General features: G+C 34.7%; 1 protein-coding gene across 7 annotated transcripts in view; it reads right to left on the reverse strand.

The window, feature by feature from the left end:
- The window catches only part of STXBP5 (syntaxin binding protein 5), a 106,406-nt gene that overhangs the window by 23,569 nt on the left and 69,403 nt on the right, over positions 1-13,434 (reverse strand). For 2 of the 7 annotated variants that reach the window (XM_066178888.1, XM_066178885.1), the window contains exons 18-21: positions 12,840-12,991; positions 5,503-5,568; positions 2,105-2,164; positions 1,961-2,008 (exon numbers count right to left, since the gene is read on the reverse strand). In XM_066178888.1, coding sequence (XP_066034985.1) covers positions 1,961-2,008; positions 2,105-2,164; positions 5,503-5,568; positions 12,840-12,991 — 326 coding nt within the window. The remainder of the gene's footprint in view (positions 1-1,960; positions 2,009-2,104; positions 2,165-5,502; positions 5,569-12,839; positions 12,992-13,434) is intronic. The other 5 variants (XM_066178892.1, XM_066178890.1, XM_066178891.1 and 2 more) reach the window with 3 other exon arrangements.

The raw sequence follows: 13,434 nt of genomic DNA on the forward strand, positions 1-13,434 counted from the left end.
TCATTGTCCATGCACATTTGGTTGCCAATTCAGTTTAAAACAATGAAAAGCAAAACCATGCAATTGTTAACACAGAAAAGGTGTTTTATTTACGTGAAAGAGCTTAGAATGTAAAGAGCTAGAATAAGCATGCCAGATAAGCTATAGAAAACATGGTAGCAAAACAACCACATTCAGTGCACAGCAAACCACTCAAAACTAGGAAAATGCAAAATAAATAATTATCTTTAAGCTTCCAATAAACTGTGCAAATTACACAAATCACAGTATAACTTACACCCTGAAGAATGCATTGCTTATAAATAAATGTTTTGCTTTTTTTAGCTGTGAAAAACATTCCTAACACTTTCAGTTGAAAGGCTTCCAGCTGAAACAGATGTGAATGGCTCTATAGAATGTTCATTAGCATACTTAATTAATGCTCTAACATAACTCTTTGAAAAGACGTGGAAAAAAAAAAAAGGAGGTCACAGTCAGTCAAATTTTCCATGTGTTTTGCAAAAGACAGTGTGTCTTATGTTCAAAAGAGACAAAAGGGAAACATTACCTCAATAGACATTGATATAAAATGCACAAGATTAGGTGTTGTTTTTCTCAACCTGAACATTACTTTCTAGTTACCCTGAATTTCCTTTAGGGGAACATATTAATGCTCATGTAAAAGACAACAATTTCTTTTTAAGTACAGATGAATTCACACAATGTAATTATGTGCTTTCTTGACTTTTTTTTTGCTTTCTTTTTGCTTTCTTGACTTATATTCAGACTTTTGCTGCCCCAAAACTCATTTACTCTGCCATTTCTGATGTCATTGCAAGAAGGTCTTAATACGGAACAAAAACGTGCCCTTTGTACGGTACTTTCTCATTCTGTACCTTAAAGTTCAAGGACTACTTTGTCATACTCCTGTTTGTCTCCCTGAATTTTGAATGATTCTTCATCTCAAATACTGAATTATGATGAAAAGGATTCATATTTTAAGATAAAACTTAAATGGCCAAATAGAAAAACCAAAGGGAAACCTCAGGAAAAGAAATTTCTTCCTTCCTAGGCTGTGAAAGGACCTGTGAAAAAGTAGCTTAGCAACTAGTTTTACTGTATAATATCAACCTAAACTGACTGAAGAGCTAAAACTGAAATTATCCTACAATGATATACTAATTTGCTAATTGAAAACAAAATGAACATTAGCAAAGTGTTTCTGCAATGAAAGTAACCATATCCCAGCGAAGGAAGACGAGTCCCTTTCCCAAAGCTAAATCATACAGCCCCTCGCTTTCATTTATTTAATGAGCCAGTTGTCAGAAGCAGAGTTATTTCCATTCCAGCCATTAAAGGGTTCCATCTACCTGCATACAACATATCCCAAGGCAATTCTGTTGCCAAATTAACACAGAAGTCTGGAGCTGGTAGGGTATTATGTCACTGTTGGATGCAGCAAAGGAGAGAGTTCTGGAACAGCAGTGGAGTATACTTATATATACAAGCCAGTCTTCTTCCAAATGAATAAATGAAACCATGACAGTACCTCTTTGCTGACCACAGCCATATAAAAATCTGACCATATGGCTTAGAACACAATATCTAAAAAAGAAATGGTATCAGCCATATGTTCCCAAAAGCAGCCCACCTTCACAAAAGTAGTGGAATCATGTTGTGACTTGCATAGACTGAACTCTTACTATGCAGTAGAAATTTCACCCATCAGAAAAACCAAGAAGTGCAATTGTAAAATCAGAGAATTTAAAACACCAACATCCTTGATTTTTTTAAATTATTGTGCCCAGCGTATTTAGTACAGAAGCAGCCCATAGAATTACCAATTAGCATAAAGAATGAAAAAATTAATTACATAATGCATTGAAATTTGACTGTTATTTTGCCTTTTATTTGCTGCTGGGTTAGTGCGGCATAGAGTAAGGCACTGAATTAGAAAGAGTAGAATTTTTCTAGTTCCTACCTATGTCATTGGTTACCATCTTGGAAAACTTTCTGCTTTTGGTCTTCACTGTAAATAATAATTTAATAAAAAAAAATCAATCTAAGTGTATCAAAAGGTGAACTAAAGAAAAAAATAAAACTAAAGAAAACAAAAATACTGTACCCTTTTCTATAAAATTATTCATTTTTTGTTCATCATCAGAATTGTTTGGTGAACCAGAACCTACAAGTGGAGACAGAATGAAATGGATATACATTTGACATGAATGAAGGGGATATATCTTTAACACAAAAATCAATATATATTAATACATATAAAATATACATATATACACAATATATGTATACATATATTGTACAAAATTATATACAAGCTCTGAGTTTAACAAAGATACAGAGAAAATATCAAATACTGCTATTGGTATTCTCTGTAGCTGTACTAGATATTATAAAGTACAAACTACTTTGGTATGACAGAATTCTGCCATACTGGAATTAGCCACAGAAATTATAATGCAAGGTACAATGCTGCACATTGCAGTGAGTTTATTGCTAGAAATAATTCCCTCACTGAACAAATGTTTACACTGAATAACTAAATGGCTCTACTAATCATTGCTTCAGACAGAGATTAGCCTAAGTTATGATTCACAAAACACAGTTGTAACAATAAACACAAGTTCTATAAATCTGTTTGTTTTTTTTTCCCCCCAATGCAGTAAATCACTGTTGGACCACAGTTCTTCACATACTATGCAGACAACTCTTATCCAATACTGCCACCTGGATTTTTCTGTATCCCAACCCTGAAAAACTGATCATGGCAACAGACTACAACTTCAGGCTTACCACTTTCATGAAATTAAAACATTGCCAGGAAACTAAAACTAATTGGATTTTATATTGTGGAAGGGTAAAATCAGAATAGAACACAAGCAGTTTGGCACTTCTGAAGGCAAAAACTTGACAGTTTAAATGCTGTACAATGTTTTAGGCTAGATAAGCACTCCCAGAGTCTAAGCCTATTACTACTTGACATCTATAGAAATAGCAGGAGATAAGATTATTCCCCCTGCATTTTCACAGTATTTCTATAGTTCTCTGTTACTGAAACTGTAGGATAGTCTCCCAACTTGCATAGGCAGGTAGTCCCTTTCACAGTCCTCTCATCTATATAACCACACACTGGAGGAAGTCTAATGGAGGTTACCTTCCTCTTCTCTTATTTGGACACAGAAAGGTGGACTTTAGCAATTGCAGACTTCAGTCCAAGCAGTGACTGGTCTCTTCTACTGATCACATTGTAACAACGAAAGCCAATAAGGCATTCAATTGCCAATCCTATCCTCTAACCTTAGAGCTAGGAACACGCAAACATTTTGTGTTTGTGTATTTTCCTCTTAACTAGAAAGCCTCTAGACTGCGAAAAGTTTCCTTAAATTTACCCGCCATCCTTCTTCTCAAGCTTGCAATACTCTGCAGCGAATTTCTCAAAGAGGTCCTTTCTTACCTCCGCAAGCTAAATGTCCCTTTGAAGCTTGTTTTCAGCCTTGTGCTTTTGCCCAAAAAAGATATAAAACTCAAACCAAACCCAAGGAATTGCAGTTCTTCTCTCTTCACAAATATCAACAAATTATTTCCATACCACGGTGGTGCATACAAGATTTTTTTCAAAGGAAAAGTTGAAAAGTCTACCATAAGCTTCATCTCATTCACTGAGAGCAGAGGACAGAATTGAGGGAAGCAGGGCACAGTCCAGCCTCACTACTAGAAGTTTCTATTTTGCAGGAGAATGGAACAGTTACATTCACCCCCTATCTTTTGTCCATTCACTACTTTTGGTACTTCAGACATTATTTTTTAACCTTCTTCAGCTCACACTCAACTTTAGTTCACACAAAACTCACACAAGCAGGAGGAAGGTAAGGCAAGCCTAACTATTAAATTTAGGAGTTGAGGGAAAACTTTATTTTCATCTTTGGAGTTGCCTTCACTGCACTGTTGTGGAAGTGATGAATTGAGTTTTACTCTGCTTCAACACCTAATTATGAAAGAAACCCTCTTATTATTTAAACTTCACAGTGTTTTAAGTGGTACAAGTTAGGAGTGGTTTGGGCTGACATTTAGGGGATTCTGGAGCGGGGGGAAAAAAGGATACACACTGAAGGTTATGATTCCTCAGCGGTTCATTGCAGACATCTTATAGCAGTGCACCAGAACCTAGATTTAGCCCAGACTTTTTAAGTGGGTCAAATTCAAATACCATAGTGAATTGATAACTATGCTCAACCTTCACAGAGAAAGGATTTACTGCAATTGCAGCAATGCATGGCAAATTGTTTACAGGCACTGGTCTCAATTTGTAAAAAATGAAATAGGAAACATGCACTTTATTCTCAACACAATAAAAATGCTTTTGTTATAAACCATACTGAAGTTGATGACTTCAGCATGCCAATACTTAGCAACACAGATTTGTCATGAAATCACATCTTCAGGTAAGCCTTTAATTAAAATTCACAGCCAGGTTTTGCTTTAATTAAAAATAAATCAAATTTACTCTAAGAGAGCTAGCAAAAATGAAAATGACACTGATTGATCTAGGGAAGTGTTCTGCACAGTTTAAAATGAACATCAAAAGACAACTGTCAAATCAGAAATTAAAATTTACGTTAAAATTTCTACTAGAGCCACAATGTTTTGGTTTCTTACGCTTTCAATTTGGCTTTAAAAGACACAGGCTACAATGGCAAAGGAATCTATCTTTAGACTCCCATTTTGATCAGCATTTTACACAACATACTACTTTACGTGCTTAATTTAAATCTGTCCTTTAACCTTGAGTAGTTCTGAATGAAACAAAATGACATCTTTAAAAGTTCTCAGAGCAGTAAGTAAAGATAAGTGACAATTCTTAGCTACTACAAAACCATTCACTCTAATACTATACATTGACATGCATTATTAAGTATTTACAAGGTTATAGCCTCAACCAGCCAATACTAAAATAATAAATCTTGAAGGTTTCATTTAAAATATTCACGTACAGCAGTGGCAACTGAAAAAATAAAAAAAAAAGAGGGTGCAGTAGGAGGAGTATTAAGTATGGAACTGCTACTTTTTTAGGATGCTGGTTGCTGAAGACCTCTGATTCCACTGAAAAGTAGCAATTTGCCACTTACAAGGAAGCAGAAGTAAGCTTGCTCAGAAATAATGTCTACCACTTTTGAGGAGTACAAAACAATCACATGAATGATTACAGGAATTTGTGCATCTCTGGTCAATGCCTCAAATTTCCATTGTGCAGTATGTTCCTTGAGGCATAAATATTTCCGCTTATATCTCTCTTCAATTCATCTTTATAACATATTCCTCTTGCATCTCTTAAGTCAGTCTTGTTTTAAAAACGCAGTTGTGCAACATGGCAAAATTTATGACAGCTCCAACAGTGTGTGAGAGGACAATAAGTTTTATATGATTACTTAACTAGAAGGTGTTAACATAATGCATGCCATCTTCTGGGAAAATAAGAAGCTGAAGATCAGGGAAAGTTATGATTACCTGACGTGGGTGACTTGCAGCGGTCTTCTGGCACCACTGTACCTTCATTTATATCACAAAGACCTGCTGAAACACAAAACCAGTGTATTACAAATACAGTTCCCATTTTATTTTTACTTCCACTGCAGTCAGGAACTTCATTTCTTATTAGAGACAAACAAGCCAGTCACGATAGAATGTCTGTTACATATTACTTTTTTTGACACTACCCACAGTAACTGTAGAGTCACTTCTTCCTACTAAAGTTTTCTTTGCAAAATACACTCTCTTAATAAATGTCAGTGAAAACCACTATATTTTCAGATAGGCAGACTTATCAGAACAGTTAATCATTCACATGCTACACATATATATTAAGCATAAACATAATTTGTTTTGAAAAAAATCAGAGTTATATTAAAAATGTAATTGCAAAAGAAAATCACGTAAAAGAGGGTCTTGAAGATTACAAACACATGTGTAAAACTACAGTGCCTTTTTTCAAACTACTTTTCCACTGTTACAGTGATATGCCTCATATTTGCCAATTTGTATTGCCAAGTTAATTTTCCAGGAAAACTCCTTTTGGCGTCACTTAGAGAATTCCGGTCTTAGGGTGTTCAGATAGGTGCTCTCTCTTGAATGAAGGAATTTCACTACATTTCTTAAATCATCAGATCTCATCAATTTGAATAACTGCAGTATGTTACCATCTGAAAGCCAACTCTTTTCATTCCAGTGAATGAACCTAGTCATACACAATCAGATGTAAAAGATGGAAGCTCTCTCAAAACGGCCATAAATACTATTCCATTGCACAAATTGAAAGCATACAAGAATTTTTTTTATTTTCCTTTTTGACAAGAAATCGCTGTTAAGACTGCCCATAATTAAGAGAAGTGCATTTTGTTGATATTTCAAGGTTAGGAATGCATCTTCAGGTTTGTATCATGAAGCTTTCCTACAGAAATTTCATTATGTGATACTAAGGCAAACAAGCATGTAATACTGAACAGTAATAGCTAAGAAATATTTGTTAAAATTAAAGGCTTTTGCATGCACACAAATATTTCCAATATTCAAAAAGTTTGAGTTGCAGTGGTAATGGCAAAGGCAAGAAAGGTATCACATAGAAAGTCTGTCTATGCAACTATACACTACACATTGATAAGTGCATCTGTACATATCTGTTAACAAACAAAAATACCACACCTCTACTCCATCAAAGCTTTAAAATTTCCAAACACTAAACCAGAAGTTAATTGATTAAAAGGAAAAAGTTCTCCTGAAATACCATATCAATATGGAACACTTTGAAAGTATGCTACATGTTCCATCTATCCAAAATAGTCTTTTTTAAGATTACTAAGAGCATGTATAGCTTAAACCCCAAAACTCAAAGACTAGAATTGTCAAATGACCCTAAGGCTTTGTAAACCCTACCTTTAACAGTCCTGGAACAAATTTAAATTCTAAAATGTCAAATGAAATTCCAGGTGGAAGCTATATCTTTCCACTACACAGCAGAAGGAAAAGGCCAATTTATTTAGTCAGCTGTCAGTAAATAAATCTACACTACGGGATAATCATAACTTTACACCAGAATTATAAACAGGCTTGGGAGAGCATGGGAGACTAAATGTTCTGAACTAGACAGGATTGTGTAAAAGGATTTTTGAAAAATCCTGAAGTCGCTTTCACAACAAGCAATACAAGTTTTAAATGATAGCTGTGCTGGGAGGATAAACCCACACTATGCTCTTAGAATTAGTTGCCCCTTCAGGACCAAACCAAACAAATTCATACATGCAGTTCAGGAATGCAATTTCCTCTTTTCCATAAAGATTAATTCTTTACCTTCAAAGGAAGAGTTTAACTTCTTGTACTAGTTCTCCTATGAAAATTCATTAATTGACAGCAATAGTCTTTAGCCAAGAATGAAGACACCTGCACACTTGAATTTTTTGTAGGAACTCTCAAGGCTATGATATGATTAATACACAATTAATAGGAAGTGTGCATTATGGTAATCATTATGGCATGTAAACCTTGGATATCTGTTCATAGCCATTATTGCTATCACTTAGGAGAGAAAAGGAACAAGAATAGATGAAAAGTAATTTTAGCTACGATTGCATTAGTAATTAAACGAAGCAGAGTATAACAAGAATAAGCTAAGTCTGTGAACTAGGAGGGTCTGCCCATGACCAAGCTGAAGAAACTTGCAAGATAATCTCTGTTGCTATTCATCTTAAAACCTCAGGTAACCTGACAGAAGCGCTGGCAGCAAGACAGCTTTCCTGGAAAAATTCTCTGGTTTCAGGTTTATAGCATCCACGCAAATTGCTATGAATTACAAAAGGAAATTGATCCAAGAGTTTGTTTCAGAACTTCAAAAACTATAACCTTCTATAACACCAATATATGTGCAAGTGACCTTCTAATAAGCTTCTATTTTATCTCTGCAAACTTCAGAAGCAGGAAATTTAAAAACTCTCCAAATTACCAAAAATCAGATTATGTCATTAAAGACATCACTACCATGCTGCATTAAAAACTCCTTAGAATTACAGCTGAAATTAACTGATGTGTAAAATTTCATGAGACTTTTGTCAGTTTTTTGCACAAGGTTTAAGCAGATATATCTCAAAAGAACCTACAACTTGGCTGGAAAACAGTGCAATTAAAAATTACAGTTAAAACTAACTTGATATGATGTAAAAGTTAGAGTTAAAAACAACCTGAAAAACAGGGTCCAAAAAAAAAAACAACCCAAGCCCAACAATCAAACTTTCTGATACAGTTTCAGCCTTGGATGATGTCAGTCACAGCTGATGTTGGTCTCATGACATATAAGTTAAAAATTTAAATAGTTCCTGAAGGGGGATGGGGAAAAGAACATGACCAAGCAACTCCGGAAGAGTTCTGGGCATCTATTTTCTTCCATCTTACTTTTTGAATCATTCATGAATAACTGTCAAAAAGCTTTTTGATGCAAGACAAAAATTTTAAAAAGTCACACGCATGTAAGAACTGCTTCAGTTTTGTCAGAAACCTAAACTGCCTCTGGTAGAACTAAGAAATACTAACTTTTAAAGAGTTGCACTATACTGCACTAATCAAAAAGTCACATAAAATCTTGTAACCCTCACCAACAGTAATTTGTAAAAAAAGAGTTATGATTCATGCTCTCTGTGAACTTATGGAACTAAGCAGGAAAAAATAACACCTATAAAATTTTGGTGTTTCATCATGAAATTATGACCAGTCTGATTTTTTTATCAGTACTGATTTAATGACTCCTGTCTTATTTAGCAAAGAGTATATCAAGCAAAGGTCGCCTAACAGTGTAAGCCTCCATCATGTATAGCTTTCATCACACTCTAAAGCTTTTACTTACACATGACTTGTCCTTGGGCACATGGCCAAAGTTGATTTTCTACACCCTCCCCCCTCACTATTAGACTCTGAAGGCAAAAGTTGATTTTGTTTTTAACCTTGACAAGCACTTGATGACACTGTCTGGCAGGCCTTAACAAAACACATATACTGCATGCTTCACAAACTATAAATTGCCACCCAAAACATGTGAGTAGTATACCTGGTACGAATCACTGATAAATTCCAAAACACGATCCCAACTGGGAGCTTGTATCTGTAGAGCTAGCCTGAAATGACAGTTTACAGTCTAGCTAGTGTAGAGAGCCTTGTCTCTAAATAGATGCTGCTTTAAGACGGGAATCTGAATTTCTTTTCTGAGTAGAAAAAATAAGATGACAGAGAAATACATCATATTCTTGCAACACAAGAGAAGGGAAAAAAATCTCGCATTTCCATTCATATTTTAGAAGATACGTAACTTACTCTATGAAATTTTTTAAGAGATGCCTTTGTAAATTTTCAGTTGTTACACTAAGGATGTACCATTTGCTAAATCCTAAGCATGCTGGCAGATACTAAAGATCTATCTATTGAATTGACATTTTATGCTGAAACATACAGAATATCAGGGTTTTCAATGAGGAAGGACCAATCCTTCCTGCCTGTTTTGGAAGTGATGGAATGTACAATAGCAATACGCTCCTCAGTTGCATGCTGCCTGAATGCATGTGTAAGCTAGTATGATTTTTTTTTCCTTAAATACACTGTTGTTGTCTCAAAGAATAGGAATTTTCTAAACCAACTACATTAGACAGAAAAGCACTTTTTCTAGGAAGATTTAGATAATAAGTACTAGTACTCCCTGAAGTTTATTAGTTATATAGCCATTGAAAATATCTTATTTGTAGAAAAAAATAATTTCGAAGTATTAGAATAGAAATGTTTTCCAAGTAGATTCAATGAAGGCACATCTTTCAAAGCAAAACCAAGGAAGCACAAGCTCCTTGCATTTTTGAAAACACTACATGCAGACAGTAAGTGTCCAAGAAAGGGAGAATGCAAAATCCAAAAGTGTTCTGACTATCTCATATAGTTCCAATCCTATAAATAAATCAAATGGTAGTGCTTAAAAGTAAAAGACTCATTATTTGTGGAAAATTATCGAAGCAGTTATTGAAGTCTGGGCAAACATACACTGAAAGAACTACAAATAACGAGAAATGTTAAATGATAACTAAAAAAATTATTTTCAGTTTTTAAAATGAACGTAGCTCCAGTTAACCAAGATACTGTCAGGATGGTAAACAGAAAGAGAATTACATGGTTAAGAAATTAACTCTTGAGCACAAAACTTGTTTAAACTTATTCCTAAATAAAACAGTTTGAGTGAATTCAGCTTTACAATATTTACTAGTGATGGGATTTCTACCCATCTTTTTCTTTTTTTCCAAACAATAATCAATCGGTGCCAGATCCTGGTTTTCTGTTCTGTATCATCTTAAGGTGGAGGCATTTCTTCTATGACTAGCTCCCTTTCTGCCATGGCAGAAGAGGAAGGACTATAGAGAAAGCACTATTAGGCAATTGAGACTATTCTCTGAGATGTATTTCTTTTTTTTTGTTTGGGGAAAAGAAATGGCAGAACTAAGACTTGGACTACAATTCCAAGTTTGTTTTGCAGTTTTGTTTGGTATTTTTTTAACTCCATTTTTACAGTAGCTTAATCTACTCTACTTCATTAAAAAAAGGGCTGAGATTGCCTACCTCTGCCTGAGGGCTAGAGAAAAGTGCCATCCTAAGAAAAGGAACAATGTTATGCTTTTAAAAAATAAGCTTTACATTCTCCAGATTCTTGGATGCAGTGAATGATGTCATAAGTCACACTCTCTCAGGTAATTCATGGTTCTGATGGGTTACCTTCCTCACACAGATACCTGAACTACAAAACTGCTTGGAAACTGAACAGGGCTGTGCAGTACACAAACACCTCCACTCTTAATTCCTATAAATAACATTTTTGTAGAAGTAACTTTTCACTTTCAGAAGAGGAATCTCTCTGTAATCACAATGTTTATTTTTATCATTGCTACTAATACTCTAATTCTGGAGTTCTGAAGCTTTTTCTGCCAGAAAGGGAAGCAAGCAAGGAAAGTTTCTAGTAAAATAACACTAAATTTGTGAGTAAGATCTTAGCTCTATAAACACCAGCAAATTCTGAGATCAGATTTCCTTTTGACTTGGAGATTTATTTATTTAAAAACACAAAATACAGAGACTATTATGGTTGCTTTTTTCCTTTAAATTTCATTTAAAGACACCACAGATGAGAAATACAATGGATGCAGGATGGATTGAAATCAGTTTCTTATAAGTAAAACAATTACTTAAGAATGACTAAGAAAAATAATTATAGAGAGTGAACGAAACAAAAAAAAATCAAGTTCAGATGTTCAAAAAAATATTTGAATGCCATGAGATGACTTACTTATATAAGAGGTGCGAAGCTTTTTCACAGACTCTGAATATAAGTTAGAAAGGCCGCACATGCAAGAAGCCACAGTCAGCATACCTTCGTGAAGCAATGAGAAAAGGAAAGACGGAGACACTAACAGTACATTTGAGACAGAAAAGCCAGCCAAGTAACTTGTACAACCAGGTTATTAAAATGCTATTGCCATGCAGATTGGTAGTATCAGAAGTTAAGATGAAAAAAAGTATGACTTCATATAAAAGCTATATTCATGAGCAAAAAGGACTTTCATCATGAACATCTTAGAGACACAGTTGAAACACAGAGTTATGTGAATTGAATTCATTGGATTAAAATAACAACAGTTAAGAAAACAAAGGCAAGTGATGTTCAAAGCTCCAAAAGGCAGTTTATAATCTATAAGCATAAGGCAGAATTTAAGTCCTTTACTCCCAGGACAAATTAACACAGTCAAACAGTAAAGCTATTTCTTTCTCTCACAGTTTATTTCATACAAGAAAATATTTTATCTAACAGGACACCAACTGTGTATGCTCTGCTCTATATGCATGATTTTTAGATCCGTTTCCTCAGTTGAAATAAGCTGACTGGTGTTAACTGGATCTTTTTCAAACCATCCATTTACTAAAATACCTCCTAGAACATCCATTGAATAAAATACTACCTGAAGAACTTACAAGGACTTTACTCTAGATCTCTTAAAGAAATTAACACCCAGTCATGAGGAAGGGTTTTTTGAACAGTTTATTATTATGTCTTGTGCTGTTTTCTGAAATAACTTAGGAGTATCCGTGACACATCAGAGAGAAGAAAATTTTAAAACACTAAATTTTCCTTTTGGTTACAAAAAGCTTTGCCTTTTGATTGTAAAAGTCACTCTTTTTTAGCTGAAAAAGAACACTCTCCAGCATATTTTTAAATCAAAGTCCTTTTTTTCTTTTTCGAAGAGATTTATTTTACCAGTTTGTATGTAGAAGTTAATTTTGTTCATTTAAATCAAAGGTTTCCTCTCAAGCATAACATAACAATATTAACAACATAACATGATTTAACTCATCAGGGACCTTTCTAGCCAAATTTTAAAACAGGAAGCCAAAAGATCCCAGCAAACACTCAGGCTATCTGCAAACATTAATGGATTTATACAAACACGTAATATGGGTACTAGCTTTATTAGCAGTATCCGAATACTACTGCATGCCATGTAAATTTTTGTCAACTGCATAAATCCATTGGAAATGTATCTTTTTTCTTAAAATATACATTACACTGAAAAATAAGTAACGGTATGAAGAATCTGTAGATTCCACTAAGCAACAATTCTTTGGGAAAGATGAATTAACAAAACTGCAATAGTGACATTAGCAACAGATCAAGAAGAAAGAAAACCACAGTGCTGAGTGTTTGTATTCAAAAAATATACACTAAGACTAGAGGACCAACTGTGCCTTTCTTCTGAGCTTAAAATAGGTTTTGAGTTACTCACCTCCGGATGGTTGCCGAGTTTTTCGGGGAGATCGTGGCTCCCTGCGATAGGGATCATTGGAGCCATACAGTTCAATAGTGCCTAGATTCAAGAGCACTGTCTTCTGGAGGTAATCAACCATGGCAATACCATTACAGTTTCCAAAAACTACTCTGGAAAAAGAGAAGTGAAAGGAAAGACAAGGCTAATTAAATGCTAGTAACATTTCATACAAAAATTTTTTGCAGTTTGGCATTTAATACTTCCTAATTTTTAGGTATTATCCTAAATTACATTTATAAATTACTAAATTAGAGTGCAGTATCGATTAATTGTTCTCTTGTAAAAACATGGTGCAGAGCAGAACAGACCACTGTCGATGTACTTGCCAACCTCTCTGACACAGAGCCTTAAGTGACACTCTTGTCTGTACAGTGCCAGGTGAGGAAGAATGATGCTGATTTGCTTCTGCAGTCAGCATCATCAGTATCTGCCATGACCCAAAGGAATTCTCTCAGAGGCACAAGAAACTGATTACCTCTATGTTGCTGTGCAGCTCATGCGAACAACACACAGAGATTCAATTTTAATGGATAGTTTTAAACCACTTTGATAG

This window comes from Chamaea fasciata, unplaced genomic scaffold, assembly GCF_029207755.1.
Source record: "Chamaea fasciata isolate MVZ Bird 193981 ecotype frontalis unplaced genomic scaffold, bChaFas1.0.hap1 SCAF_3, whole genome shotgun sequence".
Classification (NCBI taxonomy): Eukaryota; Metazoa; Chordata; class Aves; order Passeriformes; family Sylviidae; genus Chamaea; species Chamaea fasciata.